At 37.1% G+C, this 15,499-nt stretch overlaps 1 protein-coding gene across 3 annotated transcripts in view; it reads right to left on the bottom strand.

Moving 5' to 3' along the window:
• IBTK (inhibitor of Bruton tyrosine kinase) overlaps positions 1–15,499 on the bottom strand; it is a 58,575-nt gene that overhangs the window by 6,936 nt on the left and 36,140 nt on the right. For 2 of the 3 annotated variants that reach the window (XM_021390673.1, XM_021390674.1), the window contains 6 exons: positions 15,101–15,213; positions 14,381–14,529; positions 13,767–13,930; positions 11,980–12,072; positions 10,521–10,679; positions 6,221–6,373 (listed from right to left, as the gene is read on the bottom strand). In XM_021390673.1, coding sequence (XP_021246348.1) covers positions 6,221–6,373; positions 10,521–10,679; positions 11,980–12,072; positions 13,767–13,930; positions 14,381–14,529; positions 15,101–15,213 — 831 coding nt within the window. Of the gene's footprint in view, positions 1–6,220; positions 6,374–10,520; positions 10,680–11,979; positions 12,073–12,342; positions 12,450–13,766; positions 13,931–14,380; positions 14,530–15,100; positions 15,214–15,499 lie in introns of those variants that run through there. The other variant, XR_002436633.1, reaches the window with a different exon arrangement.

Raw genomic sequence — 15,499 nt, 5'->3', positions numbered from 1 at the left:
CAAGAGGATCAAAGAATATTTTGGGGAAAAAAAAAAAAGTAGAAAAAACAGTGAGGTTTTTTTTTTTTTTTAATCTTTGGTAAGAGGAAAAAAAATGGCATCTTAGAAAACCCTATTTTATTGAAGAAAAGTATCAGGTCATAAGAGATAAGAATGATAGATATGGAAATTCTGCAAGGACCTAAGTGCCACAAAATCATTTTTTTAAATGAATTTCCCATGCTTCCCATTTCTAGCTTATTTCTCATATTGCAGCCACATTAATTATAATTTTAGAGGATATGTTAACTAAAAGAAACATCACCATAAGTTAATGTTAATGGATGTAATAAGCAGCAATGTTCAAACCAGCAAACAAAATCAGGAAATTCTATTAACTTAGCAAAGAATAAACAGTGTGACTGTGGAACAAAGCAATGGGAAAGAAAATTCAGAAGTACAAAGCAAAAGACTGAAGGGCAACTATTTAAGCTAGGCGTTTTTCAGCTTGAAGAGAAAAAGTGGAATCCAAGGTGTACTGATCATGACAATGAATCAGAAGTATGCCACTGGAAAAAAAAAATTAACTCAAAAGAATGTTGGAGAATTGGTTCAATTTGGAACAATCAATTCTCTCACCATATACCACACTCAATGAAGCTTATGTGGAAGACCTTTTAGTTTTCATCTCTTAGGTTCAAGAAAGATGAATCTAAATAGTCGTACATGCATAGAAGAGCAGTTTCTCATGACAACTAGAGAAAGCTAAACATTATACCCATCTTCAAGAAGGACATGAGGTGACTGATCAGCATCACCTCAATCCTTATAAAGGCTGTGGAGCAAATCCTTCTCAAAGTTATTTCTGGATTTACCACTACTGGCAAATTTTGTCTGAACAACCTAACTACCTTCTACGATAGGATGACTGGCTCTGCAGACAAACAGAGAGCAAAGAATGTCATTTTATTTGCCTTTTGCAAGCCAAGTCCTTATACTTAGGTCTGAAAAACATGGACGAGGTATACAGACTACAAGATGGGTAGAAAATGGGCTGGATTGCAGGGCTCAAAGTGTTCTGGATGAGCTGTATGAAGTCCAACTGGAAGCCAGTTATTGACGATGGTCCTCAAGGACTGATATAATGTTTAATGTCTACACCAATTATTTGGTGGTCGGATAGAGTGTACTCTCAGCAAGGCCACAAATGGATGCAGACACACTGGGAGTGCACATGCTGGATGCTGGGCTACCGTTCAGAAGGACCTCAAGAAACTGGAGAAATGGGAAAACAAGGCAAATGTGAAGTCACATATTTGAAAGAGAGTATCCCCAGACAGCAATAAAGGACAGAGGCTAACTGGCTAGAAAGTAGCCTTACAGAAAAGGACTCACATAGTCTTGGTAGGCAGCAAGTCTAAGATGAATCAGAAATGCATACTAGTCTGTACTAGCAAAAGCTCAGCCATACAGTCAAAAGAAATTATTCTTCCCCTCTGTGCTCTATTTATGAGAGTACATACAGAGTATCGCATCTATGCCCATCAACAAAAGAAAGATGTTGGCATACAGGAAAATGTCCTGTGTAGGACCACCAAAATTAAGGACACATGACAGAAAGAAGAGCTGAAAACAACTGTATGCTTGCAAAGGGGAGATCTCATTGCTGCCTTCAACTATCTAACTGGAAGTTTGAAAAAAGACACAGCAACATTTGGTTAGTGGAGCATATGGAGTAAGAAGCAATAGACACAAACTGCAAAATGGGAAATCTCAGTTAGATATTTAAAAAAAAAAGTTATCGTACAGATGATCATACATGTCAACGGTTTACGGGCGTTTGGGCTGGTTCCATGATGAATGGGACGGGGGGCCCACGGACCCACGCCCCGGGAAAGGGAAAAGGGAAACAAGGGTAGGGAGATGGGCCTGAAAACAAAACAGTGCCAACGATCTGAGGAGAAACAAACTAATTTACTAAATAAGATATCAGAATGCAAAATAACACACTATAATACAATGTAATTACAGTTTAAGCTGATAAATCCAATACAATGAGAGAGTGTGTCCAAAATTAAAGTAGGCCTTACTCTAATACCGACGGTGAGATGGCTGGGGAGCAAGATGCTGCCGGGACAAGAGACGGGCGGAAAGAGAGAAGAAGGTCTCGTGATCTGCAAGTTTTTATCTTTCCCTCTGACCGGAAAACGGTAACGGTCGCAAAGTCCCCTGGGAAATGTAGTAGTCTTTCTCTTCTGAGAACCAGGTACATACACTACATGATGTTATGATGTGGAATACTAATAACTGAAAATCCTAAAACCATGACAATACCCTTGAACACGCTGCCTAGAAAGGTTGAGGTATCTACACCCTTGGAAATATCACAAGTCAATTGTGCCACACCCTGAGCAACATGATCTAGCTGGAGCTACGTTGAGCAGGAGGCCAGCCTACAGCATCTAAATTATTCTATGATTTCAACAGTGGGACCGCTTTTGTCTGAAGTCTAGATAAATCAGCTTCCAGTTTTCATTTCAGATAATAAAGACTGCAAGAGAATAACAAACATGAAAGAATCAGAAAAGGAAGGACAGACAACAGAAGACGTCAGTTTTCTGCTTGCTTGTTCATTTAACTAAGAGCATGTCTGTACATCTTACTGAATACCTTTATTCTGATGTCATCTCTCTTCACCTCTTTTTCCATCTCCTCTTGCAATGCTCACCTTACTGCACATTTGATAATAACTTGCACCTCTCCAGCCCATTTGAAAGATACTCTCTCCTTCTCACCCATAATTCAAAGAACACACGGCACCACTATAAACGAATCCAAACAGATCGTTCCATTTAACCAACCTGTCTGAGTACAGACAAAAAGACTGTTTTCCAGAGCAGGAAGGAAATACAACAACAAAAATATACACACACATACAGACTTTCCCTAACTGCAGTGAACAGTTCCAGTGTCACAGCACACTCTAGCGTTCAATTAAAAGACAAGTTTAAGTACCTGTGTCATCTACCTCAATTTAAGTGAGGCTTTAAAATGTAGGAAACAATACAGACATTTTGAAGCTGTTTGTACATATGTACGTCTGTGTTTCTTGCTAGCAAGATACTTATTCCAGATGCTAAATCAGTTGCAGATATTTCAGCATGCTAGATTAATTCCTCAGCTGGCATCAAAATAAATAGGAGAAATGGAACAGAGGGGAAATGAGAAACAAAGATATACAGAAAAATGGAAAAAAAGCCTAAAAACACAGAACTTGGAAACCCAGAAGTCTAGAAAATTAAAGACTGATGCAAAGAAGTAAGTGGTTCTGCATGGAAACAAGCAGGCAAAGTATCTTCAGTATTGAACTAGCCTGATTAACTCAGTTGGCTGAACTTGCTATGACTCCTGCCCAGACACTGCAATGTCCTAGCACTTGACTTCCCAGTGTTTCTTGAGAATTTCTTCACTTGAAGCCATTTCAGATCTAGTGCCTCAACGATCTAATGACTGCTCTAAGAAAAAGAACACAAATGCTGGTCTCCTCCAGAACCTCTTGGGTTTTGCTGTGCCATTTGACTCATGTACTAGCTATTAGCTCAATATTAGCCATGCCAAAACTAGGCCATTCCCATGCAAAGCCAGAGAGATGAGTTTCCACTAAGACTCTTTACTGCTCCCTAGAGTAACACAATAAAGACAATCTGGGCTGCCACAAAAAAAGTCAAGTCACGTCAGGCCTATGTTTTTAGCTTGGACTGTGAGCTATACACACACAGCTGTGCAGCGTAACTCCCAAGACTAAGCTGTCCCTGGAAACAATGCAGCCACATCCACTTGGCCCAGCTTTTGAGCTGATGTGCCTCTGGACCCAATCCAGTTCACATCTCCACATTCATGACATGGTTCATCTGCAGAAACTGGAAGATGACAATGTATGGAAGCATGTTTATACGCCCCTTCCAATGCAAAAAAAAAGTTTAATTACTTCACATTTTATCCAAAAGAAAAAAAAAGAAAGCTGACACAGCAGATGTGCAAGTTTCTTCAGTGTCCCATCAGTGGGCCTGACACTCAGAGATGAAGATTGCTTATGCTTTACGAACATTCAATTTCCTTTCCTTAAAAAGGAAGAGGAAAGGGCGTGGATAATGAATCTTCACTGAAACAGCTCTTGAAGGCTGCTGGCAAAAGTCAGAGCTTGCTGTGACAGGAGCTGTCAGTCAAAGAACAGAACAACCTCAAAGTAGAAACGTTAATCCTATCTCCAGATGGATGAACCTAGATTCTTTATACCTAAGAGAGAGAAATAAGCATCTTCAAAGACAATTCAAAACAACCTGAAACAGCTCTGGAAGTGCCCTTTTTTTCTGACTGATGATAGTAAATCTAGTCATCTAGACTCCCACTTGTTTAATATATCATTTTCAGGCAGCTAACATATTATACCTGGATTCAGCTCAAAGAATCCAGTTTGAGAGCCCGCAGACAGGCCAGACTGAACAGACCAGACAGAGTAAAGCAAAAGGAAATTAAGTGACTTTATGGAGATCAGAGACCACGTGACAAAACTAGGAAAAGTATCCAGTGAACGTTCCCTTACCACCAGCCCACACCATCTCTCATGGGATCAAAAGCTTCGTTATTTTGCTAGAATCTAAATTAATAATACACTTACACAAATGTGCAGAAATAACAGGTATCTCCATTCACCACAGTAACCCCAGCATTATTTCTGTTTCTGAAGGATACACTCTGTCACACTTTCCAAATCCCTCTTCTCTCCTCTAACACCATTCCCCACGCATATTTCCTTATATCTCCTCTCATTTTTGCTCTTTAACTACCAATATGGCATATACTACTTCCATTATAGAGAAACGTATATCTATGCAATTGAACAACCAAGAGGGAGGCCCAGCAGAACTGTCTTTTCCTTGTTGCACAGCCAATTTTTGGAGTGGAATAGAACAGAGGTACTTTAAAAAATACCTGGGACCCCCATGCACCAAAAGGCTCTGCAAACTCTTCTCCCTTTAGTCAAGCTGTTGGTGACAGAGTTGATTTCTAAGAAAGAGCTGTGAGAAAGTGCAGGTGGACTGCCCCTCCTTACTGATTCTAACCTTGACCTCTAGATCTGAGCTCATCCCTCTCTCATCCTTACAGATTTGTCTGCAGTCACTGACTGTGGCTCATGCTGGAGCCTGCAGTTCTCACCTCACTCCAACACAGCACACCTGCCCTGCCAGCCCTGCTGCCACCTGTCTCCTCTAGTACGGGAGAACAGCCAGACTTTGCAGCTTCTAGATGGCAGGTAGGAAAATCAGTGAGATTTTCAAGCCCTCTGTCTCTTAAATATACTTTAAATGCCTTGTGTTTAAAGTTCCTGATGATAGAGCAAAGTGATGCAGGTGGATGACAACTTGATCATAAATACTTTCAGAAATTAAGATGAGCTTTCTTTCCTCTCATCTTAGATAGCTATTCTAATCCCAAAACGAGTGATTTTATTGGAGGTAGGAGGATGCAGGGACAAAACAATTCAACGAAAGAACAATGTATGCCTAGTTATTATACAGTAATTTACAGGGACCTTGGAACAGGTCATTTTTGTCCTTAGAATTATAGTTCCCCACAAATTATAATACACAGGCATAAATGACACATGAACATTTCAGTAAGCCTTCTGGATTGTTTAGGTGCAATTTTTTCACGGGATGAATCAGCTTGTAAGAAAACTCAGATCAGGAATTGCTCTGTGTTTGAATAAATGGGTTTTATCCACCCAATGGTTACAGAAAAATACTCTTAAGCAAAATTCTGTTTCATGCATGCCATATCTGAATCCTAAAGGATATTTCCTAACTTCTGCAGAAATTAGATACAAGTTTACTATTTTTATACATATGCATATATACATACAGATATACAAGCATTTTGTTAGTAGTCTGAAGTGTTTGTGTTCATGTGTGTATATATATGTCCACATATACAAATACCTCAAGCTATAAACAAAATATTAGCAGGGGCATTATATTCCTTAAGTCTACTTCATTTCCTATTTATAATAGTTTTCCATTCATGAAATCCTATTAATATTAAAACACCACTAGAAGAATACTTACAGGATTTAAAAAGAAAAAAAGACAATCCTTTCAAATTCCAGCAGAAATTTAAATAGGTTACCATGGTTCTGGCATATGAGTTGTTATTCACAATTAGGAAAAGACTGCTCTCCTACCTTGTGGTGCTTAGGACTAGTGAATCCTCAGCTCCTTTATATCCAGCCCTCTTGACACCAGTACCAGGCAAACTATTTGCACTCATATATTTTTCTTCCTCCATTACAAGATCACGGAATGACTTCGGCATAGCAGAATGCAATGAAGATGACCTTTTGAATAAATAAGTAATTAAAAACATACACATATACACACATAAATCCCTTCTAGACCTCACCCCTTCAAATACATCGCTTTGGGTCAAAAAGTTAAACACCAGATAAATTTTAGACTTTGACAAAAAATCAGCAGACACAGTTGCTACGCAGAACCAAAACAGTGAATGAGTCACTTGTAGCTACTGGAGGGTCTAAAAATCCCTTTATCCATAGTGAAATTCAAAAACCTGATATGCTTTGTTTTCTTTTACTTGCTTTAGATTTAATTCTCCATAAATTTATTTACATTTAACTTTACTAACTGTAACAGTCCTACCTAATTTCAAAAGTCTATTTACAATACTCAAAATATTAGAAATACATACCAGAATAACAGTTCTGCTTGTCATGTACTCAGAAGGTAACAGATCAATTATGAATACTACTGAAGTAGAACAAGCTACCTATACAATGTTCATTAATTGCACAACTACCACAAGGAGAGGTGCATTTGAAGTCAAAGATGTTCGAAGTACATCAATGTGGTATAAAAATTAACAAGTATCAGGGAAATAAAATGTTACAACAAAAGTATCTGAATGCTATATATGACATTTGAATCATATACTAGAGTACTTAACATTAAGGGTTTTTTTTGTTTATTTTTCTTACTGCGTGAGCAGCACCATAGGCATATAAAGTAGAATGGGAACCATGAGATGGAACTTGGAGTCATTCTACGCATCCTCCATTCCAACTACCAGCTGACTTAAAGAATCATGTAAAGTGTTTTACCAGAACTTCCCTTAGCTTATTACACCAAGTAGGCAAATAACTCTCTCTGGGGATCTGCTGTCACAGAAGCCTCCTGCTGCTAACAGTTTAAATACCCTATCTGTCTTCACGAAAATTCTGTACTGAAATCAAATCCACCAGCAAACCAGCACCAAAATAAAAACAAACCCACACCATCACCACCAAAAATCCAACACAACTGTGTCATTCTTAATGACTCTGATTCTATCCAAAACAATGCGGACAGCATAAAGTGGTTTAGCTTAAACTGTGACAAAATTTTCTTAACAATAACAACTCTCAGCTTGCCTGATACATGGTCATACCTATTCAATATGTAACATTTAAATATAATTTAAACATTATACATTAAAAAAAAAGAAAGAGGAGGAAGTTCCTCTAATCTGTCACTGCACAGCACCCAAGTGTCAAGTTCCAAAACAGCTGTGGATGTTTCATAATAAGCTGAAATATCAACAAACTGAATACCTAAACACTAAAAAAACACATATCATATATATGAGTTCTCAAGAAAGACTTTAAATTTACACTTCCATTCTAGAAAAGAATGGCTCTCCTGAGTGTAAAAAACAAAACAAAACAAAAAAAGCCCTACCACTCACAATCAAAGCTTGGAGAACTAATAAGGTCAATACATAGCAAGTACCTAGCTTCTCGTACTTCATATTCTCCAAGTATTATTTTTTGTTTGTCTGTCTTGTTTTCATTTGGTTTTTTTTCCTCCCTTACTTCCACCATTCTTCACAGGAGGTAGCATAGCTTTAGACCACTCCCCAGCTATGAAACTGGAGGTTGCTTCTGGCGGAAAGGGTTGGGCATGGCATACAATATACTGTGCGTTAGTCAACCAAGAAAGAGCCGAAGGTCCCACACCCTTCTGGCAAGTGTTCTCACTGCACATCCAAGATGAGTATCTTATTTCATTGGAACGCAAGTTCTATGGCTTTGACTGTACTGCATGCATGGAAATCTCAATCTATTGCCAGATGCACTCTAACAGTCCTTTGTGAATTTACAGACTAAATCTTTACAAATACAGTATTAGAGGAGTAACACTCTTCTATTTTACATATAAAAACTGCTTTGAACAACTGATGGCTTGCCTTATGAAGCTTAAAGTTTCTTCAAAAAATGCTCTTTTACAGCAGCTAGGCATAATTTGAAATATTTATTTACCTCCCACTGGCTCTTTGCTAGAACTCTGGAGCTACCAGCAGTTTCCAGATCAGCAGCCAGAAGAACAATGCTGAGGAACACACAGAATCGTGCATGGTGACCACATAAGTGACAGCCCGGATTCCATCCTCCTGACGTATACGTTGGCACTTCCACTTAAGACTGATTGTGTAACACAGTAGAGCCCAGCTACTTTCAAGAACTGTTTAATGAAAACCTTAAGAATACAATATATTTTCTGGACAGACCTATCCAAGTATACTCAAAAATCAGTCTATATTTGCTTTCTAACTGTAAGGAAAAGTTCACAGACATTTGGTAGCTTAAAAGTAGATAACACCCAATAGGTAAAAAATTAGCCATAAGAGAATAGATCAATAGTTTGAATAGTCAGCCTGACCAGTTGTCAGACTAAGGAAGTTACACTCCATATTTTTATATGTATTTTATCAGCTTCTCTTACTATCTTATTTTCTGTATTCAGAAGAAAATAATATAACTAGAGGCATCTATCACACGTGATTAAGTTGATCAGTACAAATACCTCTAATGAGTCACCTATCTTACATTACAAATTAGAACGTGAGGAACAAAAAATACTTCTGAAGATATTCAGATAACTAGATAAGCTCCCCAAAATGTACTCCAAAGACTACTTCAGATTTTGTTGCATCTACAAGTTGTGTACAAAGGGGAGAAGAGAAAGACAGATGCCCATACAGATACCATCCTGTGTTATCTCACAGCCCTTTCCCTTGACACTCAAAATAATCTGTCAGAAACTGAAACATAAAGCTTTACAATGTTTATGTAACAAAAATTGAAATTAACAGATGACATTTAAGACAACTGGTTGAAGCTGCCCAGGAAACACCTACACCACCTACTAACATCAGAGCAAGCCATGGCAAGGGAGGTTTGGTGAAGCTCCTTTGAGGTAGAAGAGCCATTGGTGACCACTGATATAGAGGAAAGGCCCCCGTGTTTGCTGGATGCGTGAGGAGAAGAATTGACTCATGAAGGTGCCAGTCCACCTCATGAACAGCCACACTGATCTCACACATCAGCATGGATGCCCCCCTGCCGCCCATCAGATGATGCACAAGTGAATGACTTCCCTGCCACGCCAACCACTCATGAGTGTAAAGGCAGTGGGTTTGTAAGGATGCATGAACTGGTATGTAAATGAGCCTGAGTGACCTGTATATATCATCACAGTAGATGTTAGGTTACATATTGTTTATTCATAATTAAAATGATAGTATTAAGATTAAAACCAGTGGCTAAAATACTGCTGTAGCAACATACCCCTACAACTGAAAGTTGGACTGGAAATACACAGAGTATAATTTTCTTTTAACAATCAACCCATGATAAACAGATGCCTACAGAGATTTCTTGCCCCTGCTTTCAATAATCCTTGGAAGAATCCTAGCCATCATAGGTATTTACTCTTTAGTAAATAAACACATTATATTCACATAGCTTATGGTTACTTGTTCAGTTATGCTTCTAAGCTTTCATACTGTACCAGCTCAAATTGTGAGAAAGAAATCTTAAATCAGGCAAGCTGCAATCTTTCACTCCTGTAAACCCAGATTATGAATAGTTCTTCTGTTTCAGTGATATTTAAACATTTTAATTGTGTGTAATCAGCACTAAAAGTCATTTTAAACACATTACACCCCAAAAGAATCCTTCACACCAGTATTCGTCACTTACTTGCTATATTACAAAACCATTTTAGCCCTTTCCTCCAGGAAGGGCTAACATTTTTGTTCTTTTTTTTTTCTTTTTGACACAGAAAAACAGCAACCCTAATGGTTATTAATAATCTCTTCTTGACTGTTTCAAAGCTTGTGTTCTACCTTGTTTTTCTATACTTCACTTGGATGCCATCTGCAAATACTGCATCACACAGAGGCAAAAGCCAGATGGGACGGTGCCTACTGACTCAATGTAGTAGAACTTTAAACAATTGCTAAACTGCAACCACTGCATTTCCCCGCCCTTAGTGAAGCTTCTAGATTTCTACCAAATGTAGATACAAACATCACTATTCTTTTTAATGAACTGGAGCTAGGTTGCTTATTGAAGAAATTGCTTCTAAGAGATTATGTAACGTAGAAACCATCCAAAACCCAGAAGTGATTTTTAAATTAAAACATACCATGCATTTCCTAGCTTCGCGACTTTCGTAGGTGTGGGTGGTATGGTTACTAGTGGAGTAGGCTCTGTGCTGGTAGTTACTGACCCATTATCTTTTGCTGCCAGTGCAATCATTTTCCTTTGCTTCTGAGAAAGTTTAATTCCATGAGAAGACACTCTGCTGTGAATTGATATTGCAAAGAGAGATGTAAGATCAGTGTCCTTTTGGATTACTTGTCTTTAATCTTGTACATTAAACTGAGAAATATTCCTTTCCTAGACCAAAACACTGTTTTAAATGCTGTGACTATGGGCCAGGGGTGGGCAAGGAGGCTGGATGGCTGCAGAGCAAAAGGAGGATCAAAAAGAATCAAGTGACAGAAAGAAAAGCACCATAAAACTATCCCTTACAGATTCCTACAAAAGAAAATATGCAGAGAAGAATAGTCTCTAAGAGAGGTCTACCACCAGATGAAGACTACTTTTTAATTTTGTGACTTTTTTTTTTTTTTTAAGAGAATGGCCAAAACTTGCTTCCTGAATCCAAAAATATTCTTCCATAAGAATGTATACAACAGAATATAGCCATTTTTTCTATTTAGTGATTTGTATTTTAATTTATTTGGATTCTTCTGTCTCAGCTTTTTGGTTCACAGCTTCTGAATCTATCTGGAGAACAATCCTTTATGAGGAAAATAAAACAAAATAAAAAAAAACACAACATTTTTCTTCAAATTTACCACAAGCATTTATTACTGACTCGATAACATATTTCTCTCTTATGAAATGCAGAAATTGATCAAAGCGTTCCAGGATTATTTTCCTAGCTGTCTTTTACAAGAACGTTACACTTTAAAGGTCATGAAGTTATCTCCAGTTCTCTTCCATATGTCACCACTTAATAAAAATCTGTTTTAATCCACTGCCTCCTGAGAATGTCTATTTCTTTCCCTATATCTTTGAGGTGCTTTTCCAAGCAAGAACCACTCTTCCTTCTGACTGAAGAAGTTGTGTGAATATCAATATATTGGGTGCTACGGGAGGTCAGAGAATACGAGACAAGAAACAAATTTCAGGACTGAGTACAATATGGTCCACGAGTAATTTCTTAAGTGCTATGGACAAGAGTGAATTCTTTTTGGTTGAAAATAATGCAGTTCAGAAAGCAGACAAATTATTTAACACACTAGTTTTTGTGTTTTCTTGCACAAAAGCCTTCTTGCATTTCAAAAGCTAGGACATGCTTTTGCAGTAGCTGACCAAACAAGACTACAGTAAAATAAAGGGATATATTTTGAATGTCTAAAGAAAAAAACACTATAATGAAGTAAACAAAGTTGTTAAAGAACAAACATGACATCTTTTCTCCTGTTCCTTTTCAAGTGTGGACTGCCAGAACCACTGAGCAAATTCATAATGGCCTGATCTATCACACTTTTCTTTTATAGATTTTGTTGTTGTTGTTTGTTTGTTTTACCAACCTCGAATTTGTCTTTGGCATGGTTCCACATTTCTGCATATTTTCTTCAATTTCCATGATAGTTCTTAGATCCATAGCAGGAGGGCTGGCAGGACTAAATAAAAAACAAAAAGTTACCTTCCAAGCACTCATTTTCACTTACATTCCATACTTCCAACCTTCTCTGAAACTCTCTAAATCATGCAGAAAATTGGTAACCGGATGTATCATTTATGTCTGTTTCCTCAATTATGGCAAACCACAAATACAGTGTTTCTGACAAAACTTTCATAAATATATACATATTTAAGAACATGTTTTTAAAATACTCATTATGCTAGGGAAAAAAATGTGAACTACGATACTTTTAAAAAAAATTAGATACCTAAATCCGGGATTCTCATTTAGTAGTCAACTGTCCATTTTAAGTATTAGAAAGACTCTGCTCACAGCTCTTTCATGAAGATTGAATTAGATCTTTCTTTGAAGAGCCTGTTTAAAATTAGTTCATATTGCAATGAAATTTGAAAGCTGTCTCCAAACACCAGCTACATTCTCAAACATTAGAAATCCATTTCTTTTTTGTAAATCATCTTCTTTTAAACTTCTGTAGAAACGAATGCAAATTAAATCCAGACATTCCCAAAATTCACGTAAAACTATAAATTAAAACCTGGGTATTTGAAGACATTTGTAAACAAAGCTGTGTTACAACTAGATTCAAAGACAAATTCTGAAATCAGACATAAGCAGCACTGTATCTCTCTCTCCCTACGGAAGAGAGAGATACTACTATATATACTACTACTATATATACTACTACTATTAATCCTTAAAACACTACACAACAGTGCTGCCTGCCTTTTTTTTTTTTTTTTTGACATCATGTGCCAGAAATACTAGAAAAAGCGAAGAAAAAGTATAAGGAAAATCCATAAAGGTAGAGGGATATTACAGCAAACTCCTATGGTTTTATTTGTACCTTTTGACTGCAATCTTCTAAAAAATCTTCCCTAAGAATTGTAAGATAACAAAGGAAGGCAGAACTTCTTTCAACCATCTCTAAAGACCAAAGAGTCTCTGCATAAACTATGCTTGCACAAAGATGTGGCAAGACAAACCAGAGTCTTAATGGATTCTGCTGTCTAAACTATACATTTCAGAGTTGGGACTTTTAATTTCTACAGATTTATTACCTGTATTCACAAAGCACATCAGCCACAAAACAACAGAGGATAACAAAATTCTGGGAAATTATCACTGTATGATTCCCTAAGTCCTTAACCTCTTCTCTGTTCAACTTTTACTGGCAATGAGGCAAGACAAACCTTCAAACTATTATGGTACTATTCCTCTTTCATATGCAGATACTGCTACAGATAAAAATTACTTGTCAATTATTTTATTACTGCATCAGTTAAAGGTGCAGTGCTGATTTTTCACAGACCACTTAAGTCTAAAAGAATGGCTTAAAAATGTCAAAGTACAACGGTGCTTCCAACGGCATCAAGCATCATATGATTCCACAGAAAACTGCTAAGTACTTCACAAAATGATAGTAAAGCAGGCCTCTTTACAAAAGGTATAAGTCCAGAGTGATAGCACCTAAAAATAAAAAGCATCTATCAACAGTGTGTCTCAAAGGATAATTTTTAAAAATACCAATTTAATGAAATTAACACAATTTTTAATTAATGGGTCAAATTTGAAAAACAATTAACTTCATAGTCTGAATAGAGTAGTGCTCACTACCATATAAAGAAGAAATACTGATTGTAAGCTAGGTAGGCACCACAATTTTTACTCCACCTGAAACTGGTCGCTACCCAATTGGGAGAAGTTGCAGAGTTGTTTTTGGTACTGGGAATGGACTGTGGAACAGACTGTGTCAGTGCTGATGATCCCTTGTATGACTTCATCTCCTTGTTCTGTTGAGAGGCTTTCATAACCAGACTACATGCTTTATCTTTCATCTGAAAAAACAAACAAACAAAAAAAACAACAAAGCCAGAAAATGTTGTATAAATATGCTTACATTTTTCCCCACAGAAAAAGAAAAACACCACTATAAGCAACTTGGATGACATGCATAAGAAAAAAGATCTTAAAAAAATACCAGAAAAACAGGCAAAATATTAGTGAATCCCTGCTCAGTTTTATTTGTATCTTTTTTTTTTAATTCAAACTTCACCCTGAATGATCTAAGTCCAAACGTGCATCTTGATAATAGAAAATTTACTCCAAGATGTTCATTTCTAAAGCTGTAAGACAGGCAGAATTATTTCATAACTATTTGCCTTCTATGTCAAAGTCTCTCAATTTTAAGGACAACAGCTTCTCAAAAACACTCCAAAAATACAAACTGTCTTTTGATGGATTAGATAAATAACAAAAGAAAGTTGCTAGAAACAAAGAGATCCAACCTCAGTCCTCTCTGGATGAAAAACTTTTGTGAAGTCAGGGGACTGCAAGTCTCTGGGGCTACTCACTCCTGCGTAACTACCTTCAGAGTCAGATGTTAGGAGTTCTGGAAGTGATTCTACAGAGTTAGTTTTATCCAGTTTTATGGAGCCTAAGAAATAAGAATAGAGAGTAAAACTAATATATCATCAGAGCAGGACTAAACATTTTAAAAAAAAAGCAAAGCAAAAATTATTGACTCCATATTATAGGTATAAAATAACCAGATTACCTACCCCAGTATATTAGACAAGAGTAACTTCAAGCAGACTATCTTTAAAAAAAATAGTAAGATTGGTATTGCTTCCAGCTTTCTCTCTCTGTCTTGTGACATACAGTCTCAGGAAAAAAACAGACACTTTTCTGTTAAAAAAGAAGTCTTTATGGTATTTCCAACAAACAGTGAGTAAACTATTTGATATTCCAGAAAAAGTATGTGAGTAGAAGTGTTCCACTATATGGGAAAGAGCCTTTTACAAAAAAACATGCTTCTACAGAAAGCTTTGGATACAAGCTTAAGGTGATAACCATTCTTTCAAACAACTCAGTCTTAAGAATTCACAGTTCAAATTTAGCAGCAGTCTTTGCAAATTTTAATTACTGAAGTATAAAAATTGCACTATATTGCAAATTAGTCTTTATGTTCTGTTTTTATAACTGAAAGGAATGTCTTTCCCACTGACCTGTAGAGGCTGGACTCTGAATAACGTCTGAGAGATTATATCCACCAGAGCTGTCAGAGCGTTTCCGTGGCTTCTTTTTTGCTTTAGTTTTTGCCCTTTTGAAAAGAGCTTCCCTATTAAAAGCAAAAACAGAACAAGATGGACTAAAGCATCAAGCAAATTGAGTCTCAAAACTATCAATGTCAAGTTTTTCAGCCAGCAGCTGTAGTTATCTTTAATTGGAATAACTGCTCCCACCAGCTGTCAATAGTTTGCTTGTTCCTTCTCTGGCACTGCCCTGCTTACGCACTGCCTCAACTACTCAGGAAATTATTTGGAGGAAAAAAAAATCAGAGGAAAGAGGAAAAAATTCTCTCTCACATAGATGCCATCTCTGATCTGTTCCATGGCACAAACGCT

Source organism: Numida meleagris, chromosome 3 (genome assembly GCF_002078875.1).
Source record: "Numida meleagris isolate 19003 breed g44 Domestic line chromosome 3, NumMel1.0, whole genome shotgun sequence".
NCBI classification, from domain to species: Eukaryota; Metazoa; Chordata; class Aves; order Galliformes; family Numididae; genus Numida; species Numida meleagris.
The sequence above is the reverse complement of the archived record's forward strand: the minus strand, read 5'-3'. Positions and strand labels throughout refer to the sequence as shown.